Source organism: Pristis pectinata, chromosome 3 (assembly GCF_009764475.1).
Source record: "Pristis pectinata isolate sPriPec2 chromosome 3, sPriPec2.1.pri, whole genome shotgun sequence".
Lineage (NCBI taxonomy): Eukaryota > Metazoa > Chordata > Chondrichthyes > Rhinopristiformes > Pristidae > Pristis > Pristis pectinata.
Window position 1 is genome coordinate 14,047,778 of NC_067407.1, and position 22,677 is coordinate 14,070,454.

Below are 22,677 nucleotides of genomic sequence, written 5' to 3' on the forward strand. Positions count from 1 at the left end.
AAAACTGTATAATCCAGCAGACCATGCTTTTGTTGAATCATTTTAAGGACACTAATTGGAAACCGGTGGGTTCATTTTTAACTATGCAGAATAGACTCTGAACTCATTATCAGGGCCCAGCCTGGTCAGGAGAACACACACCAGTCCTCGTTGAGGGGTCAGCATGCGAAAGGGGGAGCAGCTTCAAGTTCCTGGACATAAGCATCTCGGAGGGTCTATCCTGGGTCCAAAACACTGATGCAATCACAAAGGCGGCACGCCAGTGGCTCTACTTCGTAAGGGGTTTGAGGAGATTTGGTATGTCACCAAAGACTCTTGCAAATTTCTATAGATGTCTGATGGACAGCATTCTGACTGGTTGCATCACAGCTTGGTACAGAGGCTCCAATGCACAAGATTGCACAACACTGCAGAGTTGTAGACTCAGCCAGCTCCATCACAGGCACAACTCTCCCCTCTCCCCACCATTAAGGACATCTTCAAGATGCAGTGCCTCAAGAGGGCGGTATGCATCACTAAGGACCCTCACCATCCAGACATGCCCTCTTCTCGTTACTACCATCAGGGAGGTGGTACAGGAGCCCGAAGACCATACGCAATGATCTAGGAACAACTTCTTCCCCTCCGCCATCAAATTTATGAACAGTCCATGAAAACTACTTTGTTATTCTTTTTTCACACTATTTATTTTGTAGCTTAGAGTAATTATATCTTTGCACTGTATTGCTAACGCAAAACAACAAATTTCACGACAATAGTCAGTCATAATAAACCTGATTCCGATTTTGACTTTCCTATTTACTTCCAATTCAATAGTCTTCATTACTATTGAGACTGCTTTTGATTTATATCACAAACAATGGCTCAACTATTTACATTGTAATTGTTCACTCCTCGCAAAGCAAACTTGCACAAGGTCACAGGCTTTAAATGCTATATGATGGATTCAAGCTGCACTTTTACATTAAGTTCAGTAAGACTCTACACTTACCCATTCTCAAATTACTTATGGAATATTTGGGGTTCCCCAAATATGCACTCAAAAAGACTTCTCTCTTCCCTGAACCAGGTTTCTCTGTTGGAACTGCAACAAGAGTTTTCTCCCTTCTGAACAAGCAGTTGCTGACTCACTTTTGTTCAAACTTGTTTGAAGATGGTGGAAGGAATGCCAATGGTAAGCGAGTACATTCACGGATAATATTGATGAAGTCCAAGTGGCTGTGCCTGAGCAACAGCACATTTGAATCAGCAAACATGATAGAAAGGAAAAATAGCATGCACAGAAGATGCAAGGAAATGAGAAGGGATTCACTGGGACAAATTTAAGAAATTGTAGAAAAATGTTAAAAGAAAGTTATCATTGAGGCAGAGAGATTTTTAAAAATGGATAAACTGATATTTTTAGTTTTTATATCTTGAAATAACTAAAATGATAGTTTGGATTAGATCACTGAGTTTACAGTCCATTTTTTCAATACATTTCATTTCCAACAGAATCATCAACCATATTAAAATAAATGTGGCAATAATTGTAAGTAAGATGCAATATAATATACGTATATATGCATACAAAATGAAACACATAAATAGGCAGTTAGTACTGCTGTCTCATAGCTTTAGGAACCCAGATCCTGTGGAATTTGTACAAACATCACTTGGGTTTCCACCAGGTACTCTGGTTTCTTCCACATCCCAATGACATGCAGATAGGTTAATTGGCCACTGTAAATTCCCCCTAGCATAGGTGGGTGACAGGGAGTTGATGAGCATGTGAGAGAACAAACTGCAGGATTCCATGGATAAAGAAGGTGAATGGGACTGATGGGATTGCTGTGTGGGTGGAGGAGGAGGAGGGGTGGCATCAACCTGTTGGACCTAATGGCTTCCTTCTGTGTTGTGATATATAAAGAATATCTTTATGTTGAAGAAAGAGCTTCTATAAAGAAACTGCATTTCTTCTAAAGGGACATGATACAATTGTCACTACTTTACCATCAGCACCTCAAACATTTGTGAAGCAGATCAATGATGCCAGTTATCACTTTCCTTCTAATATATCTTAAATAGTTTTATTACTAGCTTCATTTGTTGCTAATTTTGTCAAAGATCAGCTTTAATTATGTGACGATGTAATTTTCTATGAAGACGTCAGACCACAAAAGAGGGCAATTGGAGAGGAAGAGAAACAGTCTTAAATCAAGGTTATGTTCAGATAAACCCGAGTCTGGAACTTTTAGTGCTGTAAACAGATAGCAGTAAATTATTTAGTTTTGTTTACACTGTGAATGAATGGACTGAACCTAACTTGGCACATCATCAGTAGATCCACTGAGTTTTCCTCATAAGTTAAATAACAGAAGTTTTATTAACAGGTCACGCAAGCGGATAGACTCCTAGGGATTTAGTTCTCCTAAAATTTCTAACAATTATGAAACTGTTACCATTTGTGTAAGATACTTGAAAAGCATACTCATGCAAACCAGCAAAAGATATGACAACAAATCGAAAAGATGCCACATTCATTGTATTTCAAAAAATTGTGTGAACCAAAAACCCCATAAGTGCCATTTAACATTTTTGTCACCATGCCCTTGCATACAAGTGATATAATAAGATGTTCCAGTATTTCTATTATTGATTGGGTGATAATTGAGAGACTTTTTAAAACCCACTTTTTTTATATATACATACATGGGACGCAATTGTAAAGGCATTCTAAATTTGCTCGTCAAAAATCTACAGCAGGCCTAGTTTCATAGGAGTTGCTGGGTGAGGACAATAAGTTTGTTCTGTGGCTCTGGGGTGTGACATGCACAAGGGACTGGAATGAGAGAAGAAACATTCAAGTCCTATATTACGACGCAGGGTTTCAGGGAGAATTGGAAATTGAGGTATCCAGTCAGGGCCTTGGCAGACCACAGGATCAGGAGATCAGGGCCTTAGTTTGGAGATCAGAAGTCAGGGAGGTGCCCAAGGCCTGAAAGATAAGGGGACACCTGATCTCAATCTGGCACATTATCCATTTTGCACTTTACCCATACTTTGTATAATATGTAAAAACTTCTGTTTCATGATTAACACTGTTTCAAGATCATTTACCATTTGTACAAGCAATAGCACCATTTCACAACTAAAACTTTTGCAATCACTGCTGTTTCAAGTACTCTCCACATTTTGGTTTAGTGTGGCATATTTGCTTTTAGTTTGAAAATCCAATGAAGATTTAAAGAAAAGGAGTATGGGAGAGGAAACAGAGTTGGTAATCCTCAAGAGATTTAACACCATTGGAATCATGGGTGCCAGACAAGCTGAAACTTGTTACCTAATATCACCATCTGCTAGGATTACATCACAGATGAAATCCAGTTATATGATATGGAAGAAAGTAAAACATAACTGGAGAGGCAGATCATGTGAAAAATTAGCCTGGAATTTAAGGAAAATTTACAATGTTTTCATTCTGTTAATTACTGCCACAGGCAACTTTGTTTTGCACTTTCATGTGTTTGACAATTAGTTTCTATCAGTCATCAAGTCCTGTTGAATTGCTTTATGCCCAGGCAAACAAAAAATAAATTTGTGGGAGGTTGATTATGCATGCGTTAAATAGGTATTCTTAGCTCAGTTTGCAAAAATCCAATGAGGATACCACGTTGCTTTGAGCTACGTCATTATTAGATGCAGAAGCCCAAAAGCACTTACCACCAAGCTCAAGGACAGCTTCTATCCTGTTGTTGTAAAACTATTGAAAAGTCCCCTTGTACCATAAGATGGACTCTTGACCTCACAATCTACCTCATTATGACCTTGTGCCTTATCAAGGTCGAGGGGGTTGAGAGCTTCAAATTCCTAGGAGTGAACATCACCAATAGCCTACCTGGATGCATCATGGCTTGGTACGGCAACTGCTCTGCCCAGGACCGCAAGAAACTGCAGAGACTTGTGGACACCACCCAGCACATCACGGAAACCAGCCTCCCATCCATGGACTCTGTCTACACTTCTCACTGCCTCGGTGAAGCAACCAGTATAATCAAAGACCCAACCCACCCAGGTCACTCTCTTGTCCCCTCTCCCATCAGGCAGAAGATACAGGAGCCCAAGGGTACATACCACCGGGCTCAAGACAGCTTCTATCCCACTGTGATAAGACTATTGAACGGTTCCCTTATACTATGAGATAGACTCTTGACCTCACAATCCACCTTGTTTGACCTTGCATCTTATTACCTGTACTGCCTCTTCAGCTGTGACACATTACTCTGTATTCTGTTATTGTTTTTACCCTGTACTACCTCAATGTACTGTACCTTGGTACAAGTGACAATAATAAACCAATACCTATATTATCTGCCTGCACTTTCTCTGCAATTCTAACTTTATTCTGCATTCTATTATTGTTTTACCTTGTACTATCTCAATGCACTGTTGTAATGAATTAATCTGTATGAACAGTATGTTCTTCACTGTACCTCAGTACATGTGACAATAATAAACCAATTTACCAATTTATTTATTTATTAGGCATTAATCTGGAAGTCAGATACAAGTAAACTGTAGGAAATGGATATATTTTTAAGGTATAGGAATTAGAATTGCCATTTATCTTTTAATATATTGGATAAGGTAACGTTGTTAAAATAACTGGATTAGAAATCACAACATGGGTAACATGAAAATTTAAGTCCATATTTAAATGTGAAATTGGAGAGCTTACACTTGTAACAGTGACAATGTAATTACAGATTTTTAAAAACCCATTTGGTTCATTAACGTCACACAAAGTAGAAAATCTGCTATTATAGAGTCAGAGCAATACATCACGGGAACAGGCCCTTTGGCCCAACTTGTCCATGCCAACCAAGATGCCCATCTGAGCTAGTCCCATTTGCCCAGGTTTGGCCCATATCCCTTTAATCCTTTCCTACCCATGTATCTGTCAAAGTGTCTTTTAAATGTTGTTATTATATCTGGCTCAACCACTTCCTTTGGCAACTCTTTCTAAATATGCACCACCCTCTTCATGAAGTTGCCCCTCAGGTCCCTTTTAAATCTTTCTCCTCTCACTTTAAACCCATGCCCTTTGATTTTTTGAGTCCTTTTCCTTGGGGAAAAAAAATTGTGTGCATTCTATGCCCCCTATCTATGGCCCTCATGATTTTATACACCACTATAAAGGTCAGTCCTCCGTCTCCTACACTTCAAGGAATAAAGTCCTAGCCAACCCAACCTCTCCCTATAACTCAGGGCCCTCAGTCCTAGCAACATTCTTGTACAATTGCAACATAACTTCCCAATTCTAATACTCATTGTCCTGACTGATGAAGGCCAATGTGCCATTCGCCTTCTTCACCACCCTATCTACCTGTGAAACCATTTTCAAAGAACCATGTACTTATATTCCTTGGTTCTTCTGTTCTACAAGACTCCCCAGGGCGCTACCTTTCACTGTGAAAATCTTACCCTGGTTTGACTTGCTAAAATGCAACACCTCACACCTTGACCCACTTACCTAGTGGATCAAGATCCCCTTGTAATTTTTGATAACATTCTTCACCGTCTATGATACCACCTATTATAGTGTCATCTGCTATCCTTATCCAGCATGGATGGGACTCCAGACTCACCAATGCAAGGTCCTAACTGACCTCAGAAATGGTCACAGTTTAAGCAGAGATTATCGATAAAAACCTGTCTTGTCAGCACCACCCAAGTCCATGAACAAATAGTCTGGATATGTCTCCCCATCTCTCACCCATACACATACTTCTAAAGCAAAGACACCAGATAAAGATTTAAATTTTAATTTAAAACTCTTTTTTCCAGTATAATTCTGTTTTGTTTTGTTAGGGTAGGGACATGTTCGGCACAGCTTTGTGGGCCGAAGGGCCTGAATTGTGCTGTAATTGTTCTATAGGAAGGAATAGTTTGAAAATATCAACCTTAGCTCGTTGGTTTACCTCAGACTGTCTACATCCATCTTTTATTTTTGAGACTGAAGAATTTTATGACATCAATCTTAAATTCGTCATTTTGCTTATTTTAACTTTAGTGAGGACTTCAGTAAGATAGAAAGACACTGGTGAAATGGCCAAATTAAATGCAGAGAAGTGTAAAGTTGGAAGGATAATACCAGATGGTACAACTGTGAAGAAGGTCCAGAGATTAAAAAAAAGAACCAAAAGCTTTAAGGTGCCAGGACTAGTTGATAAGGCAATAGAATGTTGAAGGGAAAATGTGAATTGCAACTTCTGATGTAAATGCTTCAATACAAATGACAAGAAAAGGAAGAGCTTTCTTATGACTCTGCAGCTTTCACAAAATAACTTCTCTTTGAAGACTCTGCTATTTTAAATTAAGCTGACCAAGTTTGACAATAGAGGGCAGAGGAAGGAAAACCTGCAATATAGGTTTTAAATTGGAACTAACAGAGGACAAGAATTTCAGATCTATTTTCCTCCAGGTACTGACAATATCACATCACACTTTTTCCTTGAAAGAATGTACACTCTGCAATAATATCACTTTCCTTTAGGAGCAGGTCTTTGTTTTTGAAAATTATGTCAGATGCCCCTTGCTGTTTGAAGTCCCAAAGAGCAAAAATTTGAAACCCCCTAGCTAATAGCGCTGGACAGAGTTTTGTGCTTTTGTAATTGTAATGTAACATCTCATATTAGATGAAAAAGATAACACTGGTGGAAAAACTCAACAGAAAAACTTCTACAAAGATAGGATTCATTTGATTTTCTCTCTCTCTCTCCTGTTTTAAAGAATATACTACCAATTCCCTGCAAATGCCTCAGTAACCCACGTAACATCAGAAGAGACCCTGATACTTTGGTCACTTAAAATATAATCTCAACGAATTTCTACTGTGATAACTTAAAGAAAAAAGGCAAAAGATTACTGTGATGTTTTAGAGCTGTATAAAAGGTACAGCAGCCTTCCAGCACAGAAATCCTTGGAGATCCACAAGATGTGCACTCTCATGGGAAACAATTCTAAGTATAATGCAAGTGAGGCTATATTGGTTGTGTTCTTGGCTTGTTTTTCCAATTCAAAAACATAAACAGAGTATCAGAACCATCCAACCACCCCCCTCCCCCCACCACTGAACCCCCTAAAGACCCACAGAGGCTGCAACATGCTCACTCATTCAGCATCAAAACTGGGAGTGTGGAGGGAGAAATCATAAAAGGGAATGTTGGCTAGAGTCTAAGAGCAAGTTTCTTTTTGGGATCTGGCCAACAGAAAGGAACCAGTTCAAGATGGTGGCTGGTCATAAATAATACTTGAGTGTAGCTACACAAGGATTGGTACAATTTTAGACCCCATAGCAACTTAAATGCACATTAATGCAAAATTTCTAAGTTATGGTACTTTGGACTGGCAATTACATTTTCTTTGTTTCATGCATTGGTCATATTAATAAGCTTGCTGTTACTAACCTTTTAAAAACTTTATTTATACCGAACGGTAACAGGTCCTTCAGGCCCAACAAGTCCGCGCTGCCCATTTTAAACCCATGTTAACAAACCCGTACGTCTTTAGAATGTGGGAGGAAACTCGTGCAGACATGGGGAGAACGTACAAACTCCTCACACACCTGCAGTCATTGCCCTATTCTGCCTTCTCCAACTTTTCTTCTTCAGTATTAGCAAATATGGAAGAAATTCTGCTGCTATGGTAAATGAGGAATGATCCAATTAGACTAAAGAAAAAACTAAATGATATTCCTTTGTTCTTTTGGCAATAATGAAATCCAGTTTACAGGCCGGGTTTCTAATATGTCTAATAACATCTGATGGTTTCTTTGCACCAGTTATTTTGCAATAACAATCTTAGATGAGAGAAAATCCATAATATGTACAACATTTGGAAAGGGATGCAAGACTTGACTTTAGTGCTATAACATTACATCAAGATTTGGAGTGCAAATTAGTCTGTGTGTGTAGATCAAATAAGGTGGATTTTAGCTAAATCAACTCATATTCTGTAGCTACTTCCTTGAGTAGAGTTTGCATTCAGTAGAGTTAAACATCCTTTGAATAAAAAAAATACATTCCAATTTGGGTTTAACTTCTAATTCACTTCAATCATAACAAGAAATGGATTCACATGCCTTAGTTTATGCAGATATACAGGAAGTATGCAAATATTGCAAAGTAATGTGACAAATTGACATCCATACAAGCTTAGTCTTAAAAGAATTTGACATTCTTAATTATACTTTGATAGAATTGCCTTTCAAATGTAATTTTCGTAACAAATGGATGTTATCTTTGGAGAAGGGAGGAATCCAACAACCAAAATCAGTATCAATGGTCTGCTCATTTAACCACCAAGTACAATAGCTCAAGTTTTGTATTCGACTTGGGTGCATGAAGTAACTACTCATTTAAGTCCTAAAGTAGCTTCAGCTTTTTATTATATACACACACACACAAACAATAGGGAATGAGGTTCTATAGGGATCTAAAAGCACTCCCAAATGCTTTTCAATCGTTAGTCCTATTGGTATTGCTAATTTGTCCTGCATTAATGACATGGTAACTCTAGAGCACATTGCACATGCTGATGAGTTATTGAATGGCTGTGAAATCCTGAAGGAGTGAGGGTCTTGGCCATGGGTAGGGCACGTCCTTACATTTGCAAAGTTTTGAATTCAAGCAGGTTTTTTCTTCTTGATGTTTGTCATTACAAATGCTGATCCAGTGCCTTGCTCCATCTGCAAGCTGATTCAATCAACTACAGCACAATTCTGTTCTCCTTTCCTAATCATTCACAGAAGATTCCAAATGACACTAAAGATATTCAGTGAGAACATCAAGGCAGAGTTATGAAGGAACAGAGGCTGCTATAGTCCTGAATTAAGCTAAGTGTACTGGGGCAGTCTCCTGTTGAGGAAATACAAGTACAAAGATGGCTGCCACAGTAGTCCCATTATCCTTAATGGTTTATGAAGCACTTGTCCCAAATGTTAGCATATTAACACGCTATTTAAAGCTGTTTATTTGGAGTAATTTTTAAGATGCATTGAGATGTGCAACAATTTCAGCATTAATAAGCATACAACTTAAAAAATATATATTTGGTCATGAGAAAAGATTTTGGACTTAAGACATTTAGCTATAACTAGAAGGGCTGAAAAATTATATACAGAAAATAATTGTATCCTAACCCAAGATTTGGTGTTTATCAACGTCCAAACTAGCAGGAACATAAATCCATAGGAGGCAATTTTGAATGATGACAGACTAAATTTAAGTTACTGATAGAAGTTAAGCCACCTATATTTTTGTTCTCATTCAAGTATAGAAGTCAGACCAATTGACATGTAATGCTGCAGGTACATTTTGAAATTAACATTTCTAAAACCTGTATCAGCAAATTAAGAAATAAACTGAACTAGTGCAAAATTACTCTAGAGCTTTTGATCACTCCGTTAGTATATTTAACATTCTGACGAAAGCTGTCAGTTACAATCCTGGAATTCTATTCTTAACAGCATTGTGGGTATACACACACTCAAGGACTGCAGTAGTTCAAGGTAGCAGCTCACCACCACCTTCCCAAGGGCAATTAAGGCTGGGCAATTAAAAGCTGGCTCAGCCTGCAAAGCCCACATTTCTTCAAATAATTTAAAAAAAATCACTATTTGTATGTATTAGAAATGTACTTTTACAGTACATCTGATTTGATATCCAGTTACTTTACACAGTGAATAAAAATAACATACAATGGGTTTTTTAAACCTACAAAAAGATGTCCAAAATAAATTATATAAATGGGCATAATACAATTGGACAAAAGGAGAAAATATATACAAATCTAAAGTTTGAGACTGTAGGATAAATACTGAACATTGCTAATCTTAAAAGACAAGATTTAGAATACTGTTTATCACGCAAACCATAAAGCAAAAATCTGATCTCTATACTTTGTTTACTTTGCTCTATTTGGTTGCCAGAAACTAGAATGAACAGGAAACTGTGAAGCTAAGGAGAGGAGCGTTAGCCATTTCAAACTGTTATTATAATGGTGGAACAAAAGCAGCAGACAAGTGACGCCTAGCATCAAAATCTGCTACAATGAAGAAAATCATATTACAATGTGGCACCGCCAAATCTTTGAATACAATTGCTTAGCTTATAAACATTGTTTGGAAAGAAGGTCTAAGTTTATAAGCTGCTAAATTTAGAAGTGAAAACAATTTCAATTATGTTGAAGACAATTTAAAATGACACACCAAGTATACTTCGACAATAGAGCAGTCACTAAACATCCAATATGAATTCAGAAGAAACTTATTTACTAGGAGTGGTTAGAATGTACAGATTACCGATGTACAGTGAAAAACTTTTGTTTTGCATCCCATCCATACAGATCATTTCATCACATCAGTACATTGAGGTAGTACAGGGGAAAAGCAATAACAGAATGTAGAAAATAGTGTCACAGTTACAGAGAAAATGTAGTGCAGGCAAACAGTAAGGTGCAAGCCCATGAAGAGGTAAAGAGTCCATTTTATCATGGAAGATATCGTATGCATAAATAGCAGAACAGACCAATTGGATTAGATGACCATTTCCTGTGCTATAATTTTTGTGCTGGGGATTTCACAGATACTTCAAAATACTATTATATTTCACAGTCAAAGAAATGCAGAAATCTGAGGAAAAAGTTTGGTATCTAAAGGGCAAGTTATTCCACCCCCCCCCCCCCCACCAGAGTGGGGAATATCTGGAACGAGACACCAGAGGTGGTGGTGGAGGCAGATATAATTACAATGTTTAAAGATGTTTGGACAGGTATTTGGATAGGAAAGGCATAGAGGGAGAGGAATCTAATTCCGTCAAATGGGATCAGCATGGATGGACATCACAGCAAGTCTGGCCAAGGTGGGTCAAAGAGCCCTGTTTTGGTGCTGTACATTTCTATGATTCTATGAAATTGCTAAATCATACCAGCTAAAACACTTATTCAAGGAAAATCTCCAAAGCCAACAAAACCATTAGACAAGCTTCTATATACAGTATATTACAGAAGTACCACAATTTATGAAACTATTTTTCATTATAACAAATAGAATGCCTCTAAAGAATACACTGTACCAATATGCCCAAAGTGCATTTTGCCCAGCCTTTTTGATTAATGAAGTTTGGCATAACAAAATGTTTCTCTGGAATGAATCCCTTTCGTAAATTGGGAAATTATATGAAGTCTTTGAGGTATGGTAAGAAAAAACAAAACTTTTTAATGTACTTACTATAAAAATATTCAGAAATATGGGAGCTAATGTGGCCTTATACTTTTTTTTAAAAATACAAACCAAATTCTGATCTTATATACTCAATATATTCTACCAAACCCTGCAGACTTACTGCAGAAGGGAAAAAATGGATGAATCACATCCATTTGAATTTCTCTCAGATTCCTTTAATGCTCTCTCCAGCTTACCAAGTAGCTAGTATGAAACTGCAAACATGCAGAATAGAAGTAGATGATCTATGCAAACTTGGCTTACTTTTTTAAAAAAAAATTTTAAAAACTCAGCAGCAAAAGCTAAGCGTAGAAAAAAAAACTTGGGATGATCTTAGCTCCATAAGGCAGAAATTGGTCTTGGTTTGTACTACATCAGACCACTGCCCAATGTCAATTTGTTTGAGGTCCAGCAGCAAAGCTGTGTGATTTGCAGCTTAGTGGGAATAAGCAAAAGGTAGGTCACGTGGACAGCACAAGCTCAGGCAGGATATAGAAGCAAAGCAGTGAAAATTGAGAAAGTTAAAGCAGTGGAATGCCTTTGAGGAAGTTAGGCTTCACAGGAAAAGCAAGAGCAGCAAATGTTCTCAATCTTTTCCAATAGGATCTGCAAGTCACTCAAACTGTATTGAAAGCATGATTTAAGGGAATTGAAGAGGGGTGAAGGGAACATGAAGAAGGCCTGTTTTTATATCGGTTATATGATTGTATCATCATAAAAGTTCTACCATTTTTGGCTCGGAGAGAGCAGTAAAACATGGTGAATCCATAATAAAGCTTAGAGTTGACAGTCATTACAACTGTTACAGATGTGGAGTATCATTCCATCAGACAATTGTTAGTGTAGTAATAACATACCACACATTAAATTTCTGTCCTACTTCTGCTTACTTTCTATTTTCTCTCAGATGCAGACATTCACATTCTTTTATCAGTCTTTGCACTGTTAATTTCACAGTCTTATAATGTAATTAGTTAAGCAGATAAAGGCCCAAAATTTCTTGCTAGAAGCAGATCCCCTCACTTGCAATAAATCTGAACTCATCTTCTGCAGATACCCCAGTGTCACCTTGCACTAAGACTTGGGTTGGTAGCTTAATTGGCCACTGTAAATTGCCCATAGTTGTGTAAGTGGGTGACAGAATATGGGAGAGTTAAGGTAAATGTGGGGTTAGTACAAATAGGTCCCTGATGGTCAGCATGGAATCAGTGAGTAGAAGGGCCTGTTTCTGTGCTGGATGACTAACACTCAGTGGTGAGACCTGGCTCAGTTGCAGGGTTTTGAACTCAGACATTGTCATTTTGCTGGGTGGAAGGATAGGCAGACCAACCCTGCTCATGAAGCATCGGAAAAAAAACTGACAGGCAGTTCAGTCATACTGCCAACAGCATTTGAATGTTTATGGATGTTTCTGATATTCAGAAATGTTTTACAAACCTTAAACTATCAAAAAAGTTAAACGTTAAAAAGTTAAGACACACACAATCCCCTCTGAGCTTTAAAAAAAATACAAGTATTAATCTATAAAGTAAAATATCTGCTCTTTTCCCCCTACGGCCATTTCCCTCTATTCAAATGAATGGAGATGTTCTCATGCCATGTCTCACCTACCACAGCAATGAAATAAACTGCTGGAGGAACTCAGTGGGTCAGGCAGCATCTGTGGAGGCAGAGGGATGGTCGACGTTTCGGGTTGAGACCCTACATCAGGATTTGCTCCAGATTACAGCATCTGCAGTCTCTTGAGTCTCCTCACCTACCACAGGTCTTACAGGTAAATTTCCTAGCACATTTACATGGAAATCCTGAACTTAGTGGACCTTATTTGGGGAGCTACCAGCATTTTCCTGTAAGATTCAGACCACATTTGCCTGCCCTATTCACTCAGATCCCTCACCTGGGATGCTACTGCATTATACTTTCAGTAACTTTTAGTTGTAAATGTTGAAACACCCAGTCGTTAAAGAGTAAGCTTAACTAATGCCAGATGCCATTAAAGGTCCTACCATTGCAAATACCCTTTAATATGATATCCAAAACACAAACTGCATTTATATAGCCCCTTTAGTGTAAATATCTGCTGCATGTTGACAGTGAAGAATAAATACCCAGCTGCAAAGATAATAGGATGAATGACCAAAATGTATTTGAAAAGGTAGATTTTAAAAAGTGTTTTCCAGGAGGAAAGAAATAAGCAGAGCCAGAGAAAAAAAATGAGGGAAATCCAGAGCTTCAAGCCTAGACAGTGGAAGGCACCTCTGCCAATGATGATGAAATTAAAACCAGGCCTTTGCAGTAGGAACACAAGAGGTCTTGAGGATTTATACTGCCATCATGAAGTTACACAGATAGGGAGGGATAAGAATATGGTAGAATAGAACACAAGAGTAAGAACTTTCAAATATTGGAATTGCCAGATATGGGAGCCAAATTAAGAGACAGAGCACAGATAATGGATCTGCAAAACTAGAAGAACACATGGACAGTTACCACAAGTTTGTCTAGGGTTAGGAATAGTCAAAAACCAGAGGCATCAAAAGGCTTGAGAGATTCAGCAGGAGGCAAGCAGAGGAAGCTTATCTGGCACCTAGCATGAGCATACAATAGATTAGTAACAACCATACCCTTTTTCATACATTTATTGAATAAACATAGAAAAACTGCCACACAATTCAGGCCCTTCGGCCCACAAAGCTGTGCCGAACATGTCCCTACCCTAGAAATTACTAGGCTTACCCACAGCCCTCTATTTTACTCAGCTCCATGTACCTGTCTAACAGTCTCTTGAAAGACCCTATCATATCCACCTCCACCACCGTTTCCAGCAGCCCATCCACGCACTCACCACTCTCCAAGTAAAAAACTTACCCCTGATATCTCCTCTATATCTGCTCCCCAGCACCTTAAACCTATGTCCTCTTGTGGCCACCAATTCAGCCCTGGGGAAAAGCCTCTGACTATCCACCCGATCAATACCTCTCATCATCTTATACACCTCTATCAGGTGCCCCCTCATCCTCAGTCTCTCCAAGGAAAAAAGGCCAAGTTCCCTCAACCTGCTTTCATAAGGCATGCTCCACATTCCAGGCAGCATCCTAGTAAATCTCCTCTGCACCCTCTCTATGGCTTCCACATCTTTCCTGTAGTGAGGCGACCAGAACTGAGCACAATAAACAGACACTAGGGCAGAAACTTAAATGAAAATAGTGCTATTCTAGACCCTTTTCATTTCTCCTTCAATGAAACTGTCAATACTTTGACTTGCCTTATCTTTATGGTTGACATCTACTCCAGCATTTTTGCCTTTGCCGTGGTGATTGGGGTCTTTTCCAGTACTTTTTAAATTGATAATGTGCACCTCTTGAGGGAGACCTGTAGTTCCTCCACTTGCACAGCCTGATGACACAGTGAAGCTCTCCAGCAATGTCTTGACTGGGTGGGATTCACCTACTGGTGCAAGTACACAGTCATTTCTTGCCAGAGGACCTGCAGATAACAAAACAAAGTTTACTAAGAAAAGTAACTCCAAAAAAATTAATCACTTCTAATTGTGAACAGCTAATTATCATGCAAAATCCACACACATCAACATGCAGTTTGATGAAACTGACTTAGCCCACCTCCTGACAGTTTAAAATGCTGGAATAAATAATTACTTTCTGCACACATGGCTGTATAGAATGAACAAGTGTTACATTAGCACAGACAGTCTAACAAAAGTCCAACAAAGAATCCAATTGTCAATACACATTATCACACTTTAAATGAACTGGTTCTTAAGATCCACTTGCAAACAAAACTTAATGGGTTCTTTAAATGAAAAGATTGTAGCTTCAGAATACTCAAATAGCTTACTCAATACTCAATGCTATAAATCAAAGTACGTCAGCACGAGTTGAATGATTTTATACAGACATCTATCACTATCTGAAGTCCTAGGAACTGAAGATCTGTATTTATAAAAAGCCAAAAAAATCCAAAAATAATTAAAGCCAAGGAACAGATTGCTCTAAACTAAATTTCCACTTCTGTGGAAATTGATTAGTTTCAGTCAAATTCTTTATTTTGCAAGAATTAAAAAAGTAATGTGCATTCATACTGTGCTTTATTCTCCCACTAGAATTGATGTCCAAAAAGTCAAGCTTACTGTAAAGTTGAAATGAGTATTTTGTTTTTGGGGAAAGAGAAAAGTGAAATTCTAAACATTACCATTAACTTTCAAACTACTCGTTATATATTTGGGTAAAAACAGACATGTGACCCAGCCAAATCCACATGTTTTCGTACCCTTTGACTGCCTGAAGAGATTGCAGAAGAGATTCATATAGATGTTGCCTAGGATTCAGCTATCTCCAAGAGGCGGTGCCTCAAGAAGGCGGCGTCCAGCACCAAGGACCCTCACCATTCGGGACATTCCCTCTTCTCATTACTACCATCAGGGAGGAGGTACTGAAGCCTGAAAACTCACACACAATGATTCAGGAACAGCATCTTCCCCTCCGCCATCAGAAAATGAAGGAGGTCAGATGTAGAAAATCAAGGTTCACATAAGGAACCAATGTAATATTCAGTGAAAGAAATATTGAATAGGAGGAGAGGAAGACAAGATCCAGGTCTTTTGTATGTTGAGTGGCACAATTAATAGATTTGCAGGCAAGAATGGTTCCAGGCATTTTAGGGATAAGGAATTTCAGCTACAGGGTACAACAGAAAAAGCTGGAAGATCCTCCCTGGAGTAAAGATGGTTTAGAGCATATTTTATATAGATGTACAAGATTGTTTCAGGTTTAGATTTGGTAAACTCTTCACAGGAGTGGATGGTTTAAGGACCAGGAGAACATAGACTTAAAGTGAAGGGCAACAGAATCAGGGAAATGAGAAGAAAACTTCTTTTGAAATAGAAACAGTCAACTTCTTGACTAGAGGCTTCTTGAGGGACAATAATTTGCATGGATGGGAGTAGGAGAGGAGAGAATAGGACTCACTGGGTTCCCCTGTAAAGAGGTAGTCCAGACTTGATGGGTCAAATGAACTCCTTCTGCGTCAAAAGATTCTACAACTTCATGTGATTTGACATGGATGATTCAATGAGCCTTAAATTCAGATAATGTTGTTGGACATTTCCTGCTGGGTAGAGAGCTTACTTATGACTTCCCCATAGTTCGATAGAGAGATACTTGTGACAAATCTAGTTGATATTCTGTGAATTTACTCCTTAAAACAAAAACCTGGATAAAAATCTAGTTGAAAATGGATTGAATGGAATCAAGGCAAGTCAGAGTCAGAGTTGCACAGAATAGAAACATGCCCTTTGGCCCACTGCATCTATGGATAGACAAACAAAATATTTAAGACTTGAAAATTATCTATCCAATTTGGTTGGGGAATGGACAGTCATGTATGAAAGACACCCAAATAGCACTGAATACTGGAACTTATGAATGAATGAATTATACATTCTGCTGTTCTATTCAATTATATTTTGGATAGAGAAGAGCATGAAGGAGAGGAATTGGAGTTTTGCAAAAAACATTGATTATCTGAAAAGCAATAAGACTCATTACAGTGTACACAGCTTTGTCACAACAAGGAGTGGAACTGATGTACTGAATAGCCTTTTCTACTTCACTAGCATCCTAGGTAAGAGCTTAAAAAATCTAAAATAATTTAATATTATCTTCATATCATAAAATTGCCTTCGCCCCAAACACCCTCATTGTTTCCACATACAAACACCCTCATTCCACTCACATTCCAAAGGTGTACGGGTTAGGAAGTTGTAAGCATCCTATGTTGGCGCTGGAAGCGTGGCGACACTTGCGGGCTGCCCCCAGACATTCTACGCAAAAGATGCATTTCACTGTGTGTTACGATGTACACATGACTAATAAAGAAAAATCTTATCTACAAACGAAAATCACAATCTACCAGCAAGTAGCTTTACTAAAACTCTGGAGAGGCAATGTCCAAGTCAAAAAGCATTTAGATTCTTCCACCACCACCACCCCCCCCACCCCATTATTTTTCCTTACAATTCAAATCCGCATAGACTGCTTGCTTTTCTAAAAAAAGAAGAAATAAATATCAAATTCCTCCACTTGCTAATTGTTCTTACATTCCCACATACCTGGAGAATGCAGTAAGGGAATATAGATAAAAAACTTGCAAGAGATAATACATCAAAGCTAACAATTAAATGTTTTATAAATATATGTACATACATTCAAGGTAGATGAAGTTAAGACTCTAATGGATAACGAGGTAATTGTAGACTGGTTAAAAAAGTATTTTGTTTACTTCTTCCATGTGAAAATGAATGTAAAGTACCAGTGGTATAAAAGAACCCCAAAGTTAGTGAAGAGCAGAAATGGAGTTGATGCAATTATATTCGTTTCACTCATATTATTGGAGATAAAAACAGATTTAGGATAAACATCTCCAAAATCTAATAAACTCAGGGGAGAAACTAAGGGAAATAGGTGAGATAATTAATCATTTTCAACATGCAACTAAATTCAGGAATTATGCCACTGGATTGGAAAACTGTACGTTACTCCATTACTTTGAAGAGAAAAAGGGAGAAGTGTGGTAATTACAGACCTGTCAGTTTGATATCAATTGATGTTACTGAGCATTTGAACAATTTCTTAGTTGATCAAAGAACCAGCACAGACTTGTCTGATTAATCTCCTTGAAACTTTTGTAGAAATTGCTACCATGGCACAAAATGAATTTCTCTGGATCTTGTAAAGGTCATTTAGCAAGTTTGCACACAAGAGATAAATAACAAAATCAGAAAATATGAAACTGGGGATATCCTTGGGACACATTTTGGGAATTGTTTGGGAGCCAAGAGACAGTAGGGAAAAAGAATTCACTCTGAGGTTAGCAAAAAATGAGAGAGTCACCAAAAAATAAGGCTAATAAAGTATCAGTCTATATTTCAAGGTAGATTAGAATTTATAATAAGAACTTAATCCTTTAGTTACAGAAAGAATTGGAGCTACACCATTAAGCAGTGAAACGAAGCAGCATGTATTTTTTCAAAAGATGGAAGTAATCTGGAAAACCCTTCCACAAAAGATGCTGTTTTAATTGAAACCTTCAAGCTATAAAAAAAGTCAATAGATTTCTGTTCATTAAAATTATTAGATAGGGATCCTCACAGTTAAATAATGTAACTGATTCCAGGGCTCAATTGCATTCCATTTCCTGTCTTTTCATGTTCTCACACCTGCCACATTAACTCCTCCAGCATGAATGGTTCCAAGCATCAATCCTGTTTTTGAATCAGAAGGTTTGCAACTACTGAACAGGCCTAGTCTTGTCAACTTTTTCCTCTTCTTCATATAAAGCACTTTACTGACTTGGTTAAGGACTGGCCCAACTTGTCTGTTAAAAACAGGTGCGTAAGCCGAGAGCCTAATTTAGTGTTATGGTTACCAAGCTACAATACTTAATCTTAAGAAATCACCAATATATTACCATTAGAAAGGACTTACACAGCACAATGTTTCTTGAATGAATGAAAGACTTTAAATTTATCAAATATATTAAATAGGATTGCAAACTAATGCTATTGCAAGAACATAAGTGGAGTCAATAATTAACACGATTTACAAAGACCACATTTTTAAAATTCTTCTTCATGCAAGATGAAAAAATGTAGTGTATTAATACAAACAGCTGTAATATGATCCAATAATATTTGATTATAAATCAGAAAGAAAAATGCAATAAGAAACAAACCAAAAGCAGCTAGCTAAACTTACTCTGTTTTGCATTCAACTAGTAAAATGTTCTCATCAGGCAGAGTTCAAAATTTAACTGTTCAGCTTTGTTTATCTGAAAAGTTCATTCACTTCACAGCATCAGCCTCTTGAGGAGAATAATAGCTCAGAGTTCTGAGCATAATAAAAATCGGATTTAGCTCTTTTGCAAATATTGAGTACTTCAAAGGGCAAAGAACTGATTACCATCAAAAAGACATGTCCTGACATTCAGTATACATATTAATTTTCACAAAACAGCATACAAGCTCATTTTCAAAGATATGGTTTCAGACATTACCACTGTCTAAACTATGAACCAGAACCTGCATCAAATTAGAGGTAAACCAAGAGTAACAGAAAGTGAGTACTTGCAGGAAATTTTGATAATACAAAAACAGTTTTCAGTGCATTTGTAAATCTGGAGCTGACAGCAAACCTTTGGCATTGAGACAGCAGACATTTACTGTCCTATCAGGCCTGCACCGTGTAACTTGCCATGATTGTACTGGCACTGCCATTCACCTTTTGTGATTTGCAGTATTTCATACTCTGGATACTAGTAATACAAATCACTCCTTTTGAGGTCTCCAATAAGGACATCCTGTTAAAGTTAACCGTGCATGATAAGAAAATGGCTCAGGAGGCATTGGATCCATGTATTAGTGTGTGCAAAGGATGGCAAAAAGCATTAGTGCTTCAGTTGTTCTACCTACTCAAGTCCAAGCTGCAACCTCTACTCCTGGAAAAACAACAAATGAAATAATGGTCTGAATCATGAGGATCCAGCCCAACTGCTCAGACTTCATGATGATCCTCTGCACTTGGAAGGTGTCTGGAATGAGGACTAAGCAATGACAAGGCCTCAAGTAAGGCTGCTGAGGCCCTTGCTCAGGAGGCAAAGCTCAGGGCAGAACTTTGTCTGCTGTTAAAACCATACGGGCATTTAAACATATTTTAAATATCTCTGAGAAGAATTAAATTGAAAACATCAAATTTAATTTATAAACATGCTAAAATATTTAAATGAAAACAACTTCAAAGAAAAACACTTTCACCATTTTCCTGGCTGAGAATTCCCAATGAAATGAAGGAGATCTCCTAAAAAGCCTGGCTGAAACAGAATTGGAGAGGCAGATTCCCACGTAGAGTGGCACTCAGTAACTTCAAGAAGTTCAAGACTTGCTTGCACAGGCTCACTCAAATTCTGATGCAAGCAAGCACCTGCCACAGCCAGCATGACTTGGTCCAACATTGTTGAATGGAGATTTCTGTTTATAGTACTTTTTAAGAGCTTGCACAACTATTATGAAAACTATTCTACAGAAGGGTCTTCAACTTGAAACAGCTATTTCCCTCCCCACAGATGCAGCCTGATTTGCTGAGTATACTATCATTTGTTTTTATTTTAGAGTGCCTTCATTATATGTTTTCAGATAGTGCTTCCCTCTCCATATATTCCTGTACTACATTTCCTGTATTTTCAAACATTTCCTTAAAATGTTCTTCCTTCACTGCATTTTCACCTTTCAAAATAAAACTCTTTCCAGTCTTGATAAAGCACATTTGGCATGACTTCCTTATATTGAAGGGAGCTACAAATCCGATTATTAAGATATCTTTATTAGTCACATGTACATCAAAACACAGTGAAATGCATCTTTTGCATAGAGTGTTCTGGGGGCAGCCCGCAAGTGTTGCCACGTTTCCAGCTCCTACGTAGCATGCCCACAACTTCCTAACCCGTACATCTTTTGGAAATGTAGGAGGAAACCAGAGCAACCAGAGAACCACACCGACACGGGAGAACATACAAACTCCTTTGTTCTACATATATTTTTTGTAGAAAACAACTTGCAAGATCTACAATTCAGGTTTAGAACAACACAAAATTTTATGGCTTCTCAGACATTAAAACAAAAGGTTGTCTACCCTTAAGAGCCAATACAAGGATTAATTCTCCATGCCTGGTTAATGTAAGCACCTCTCTCCACCCTACTCCCAAATTCCTCCATCCCTGCATCATCATGTACACATCAAGCCTCATTGTCAAAAAATACTTGATTTTGTTCACCTCCATGTCCATCGACGTGGATATACCAGTGTGTCAGTTTGTTTCTGTTTATATCTGTCTCCAACATTTTAAAGTATAACCTTTCATGTGCACCCTACAGCAGACATTCCTGCTGATCTCTCCATACCTCCCCCCTTTGCAACTTAAAATATTCTTGTTTTCTTATCTTTCCAGTTCTGATGAAGGCTTTCTTGACCTGAAAGTTTTCCTCCTCTGATTCTGCTTGACCTGCTGAGTGCTTCCAGCATTTTCTGTTTGTTTTGGATTTCCAGCATCTGCAGTTTTTACAGTCTCCTTTGAAATCTGCCCTTAGTATGCTTCAGGGCAAAGTCCCACATTTTCACAAGTCAGTGCAAAGAAATTATTCCTCCCAAGTATTTTGTTTGATCTGTTACTGATTGCTCCAAATTTATACCATGTTCAGAACATCCCTGGGTAACAAAAGGGTTCGGTTTTTAAAGATATCTATAAGTCAATTTTGTCCATAAATTGGAAAATATACATAACCATACCTCCACAGTGTTGGAGGGAGTGAAGAAAGAAAGAGTGAGACACGAAATTAGTTCTGTCATTGGTAGGAACGAACGTATGTACATCGGACTTTTGAGTTTATTTATATTATGGAGCTCATTTGCATGTAGCAGTGTCCATAAATTGGGTATTCTTAACGAGGGAATAGCCCACAAGTAGAAACAGCTTCTCTGCATCTACTGTTGAGTCTCTTCACAATTTTGAAGGCAATAAAACCCCACTTCAATCTTTTGAAAGTTGAATTTTGTTAAATCTGTGAAATTCCCTAAAAATATTTTCTGCCACTTATTATAGACTGTGCAGTATTTAATTATCCTTTAAGGCAAGCACTGTACCAATACTCCTGAGTTTCACTGAACTTTTACATGAATTTAACTATTTTTCTTTTTTTATTTGCATTCTATTTTCCAATCACAATGCTAAAAGGTATTTCTCAATTAGGTTCTTGGAACACCTCTCTAATTTCCAAATCCAAATTATTTTGCACAGTGAGTGGAGCTGCTGCTTCAGAACTTCACTCAGGTTCAGTCCTGACCTCATGCTGTCCACGTGGAATTTTCATGTTCTCCATGTGCAACTTTCCTACGGTACTCTGGTTTCCTCCCACATCTCAAAGATGTGGGGATTGGTAGGTTAAATGGCCACAATAAATTGCCATCAGTGTGTAGGTGAATAGTTGAATCTGGGGGCGGGGTGGGGTTGGGGGTGGGGGGCGGCAGCTGATGGAAATGTGAGAAGAATGAAATGGGATTAGTGTAGGATTACTTAAAATGGGTGATTGATCATCACTGCGGACTTAATAGGCTGAAGGGCTTGTCTGTGCACAGATCTCCTCAGGATAATTTCCACTTCCAAGAGATTTCCTTTAAGGCTTTAACTTTGTTTGATGCACTGTAGCTAAATTTTAATTTATTTTGTTCTCTGGTCCAGGACACCACTTGACACATTGATGTCAAACTTTAACAAAGGCCTTCAAAAAAAAAATCCATGTATAGTACATCCATCACACTGCCCTCATATTTCCTTTGTTATTTCTTCAA

At 38.0% G+C, this 22,677-nt stretch overlaps 1 protein-coding gene across 5 annotated transcripts in view; it reads right to left on the bottom strand.

Moving 5' to 3' along the window:
* tgfbr3 (transforming growth factor, beta receptor III) overlaps positions 1–22,677 on the bottom strand; it is a 137,595-nt gene that overhangs the window by 91,565 nt on the left and 23,353 nt on the right. For all 5 annotated transcript variants that reach the window (XM_052012090.1, XM_052012087.1, XM_052012086.1 and 2 more), the window contains one exon: positions 14,529–14,749. In XM_052012090.1, the coding sequence (XP_051868050.1) occupies positions 14,529–14,749 (221 nt within the window). The remainder of the gene's footprint in view (positions 1–14,528; positions 14,750–22,677) is intronic.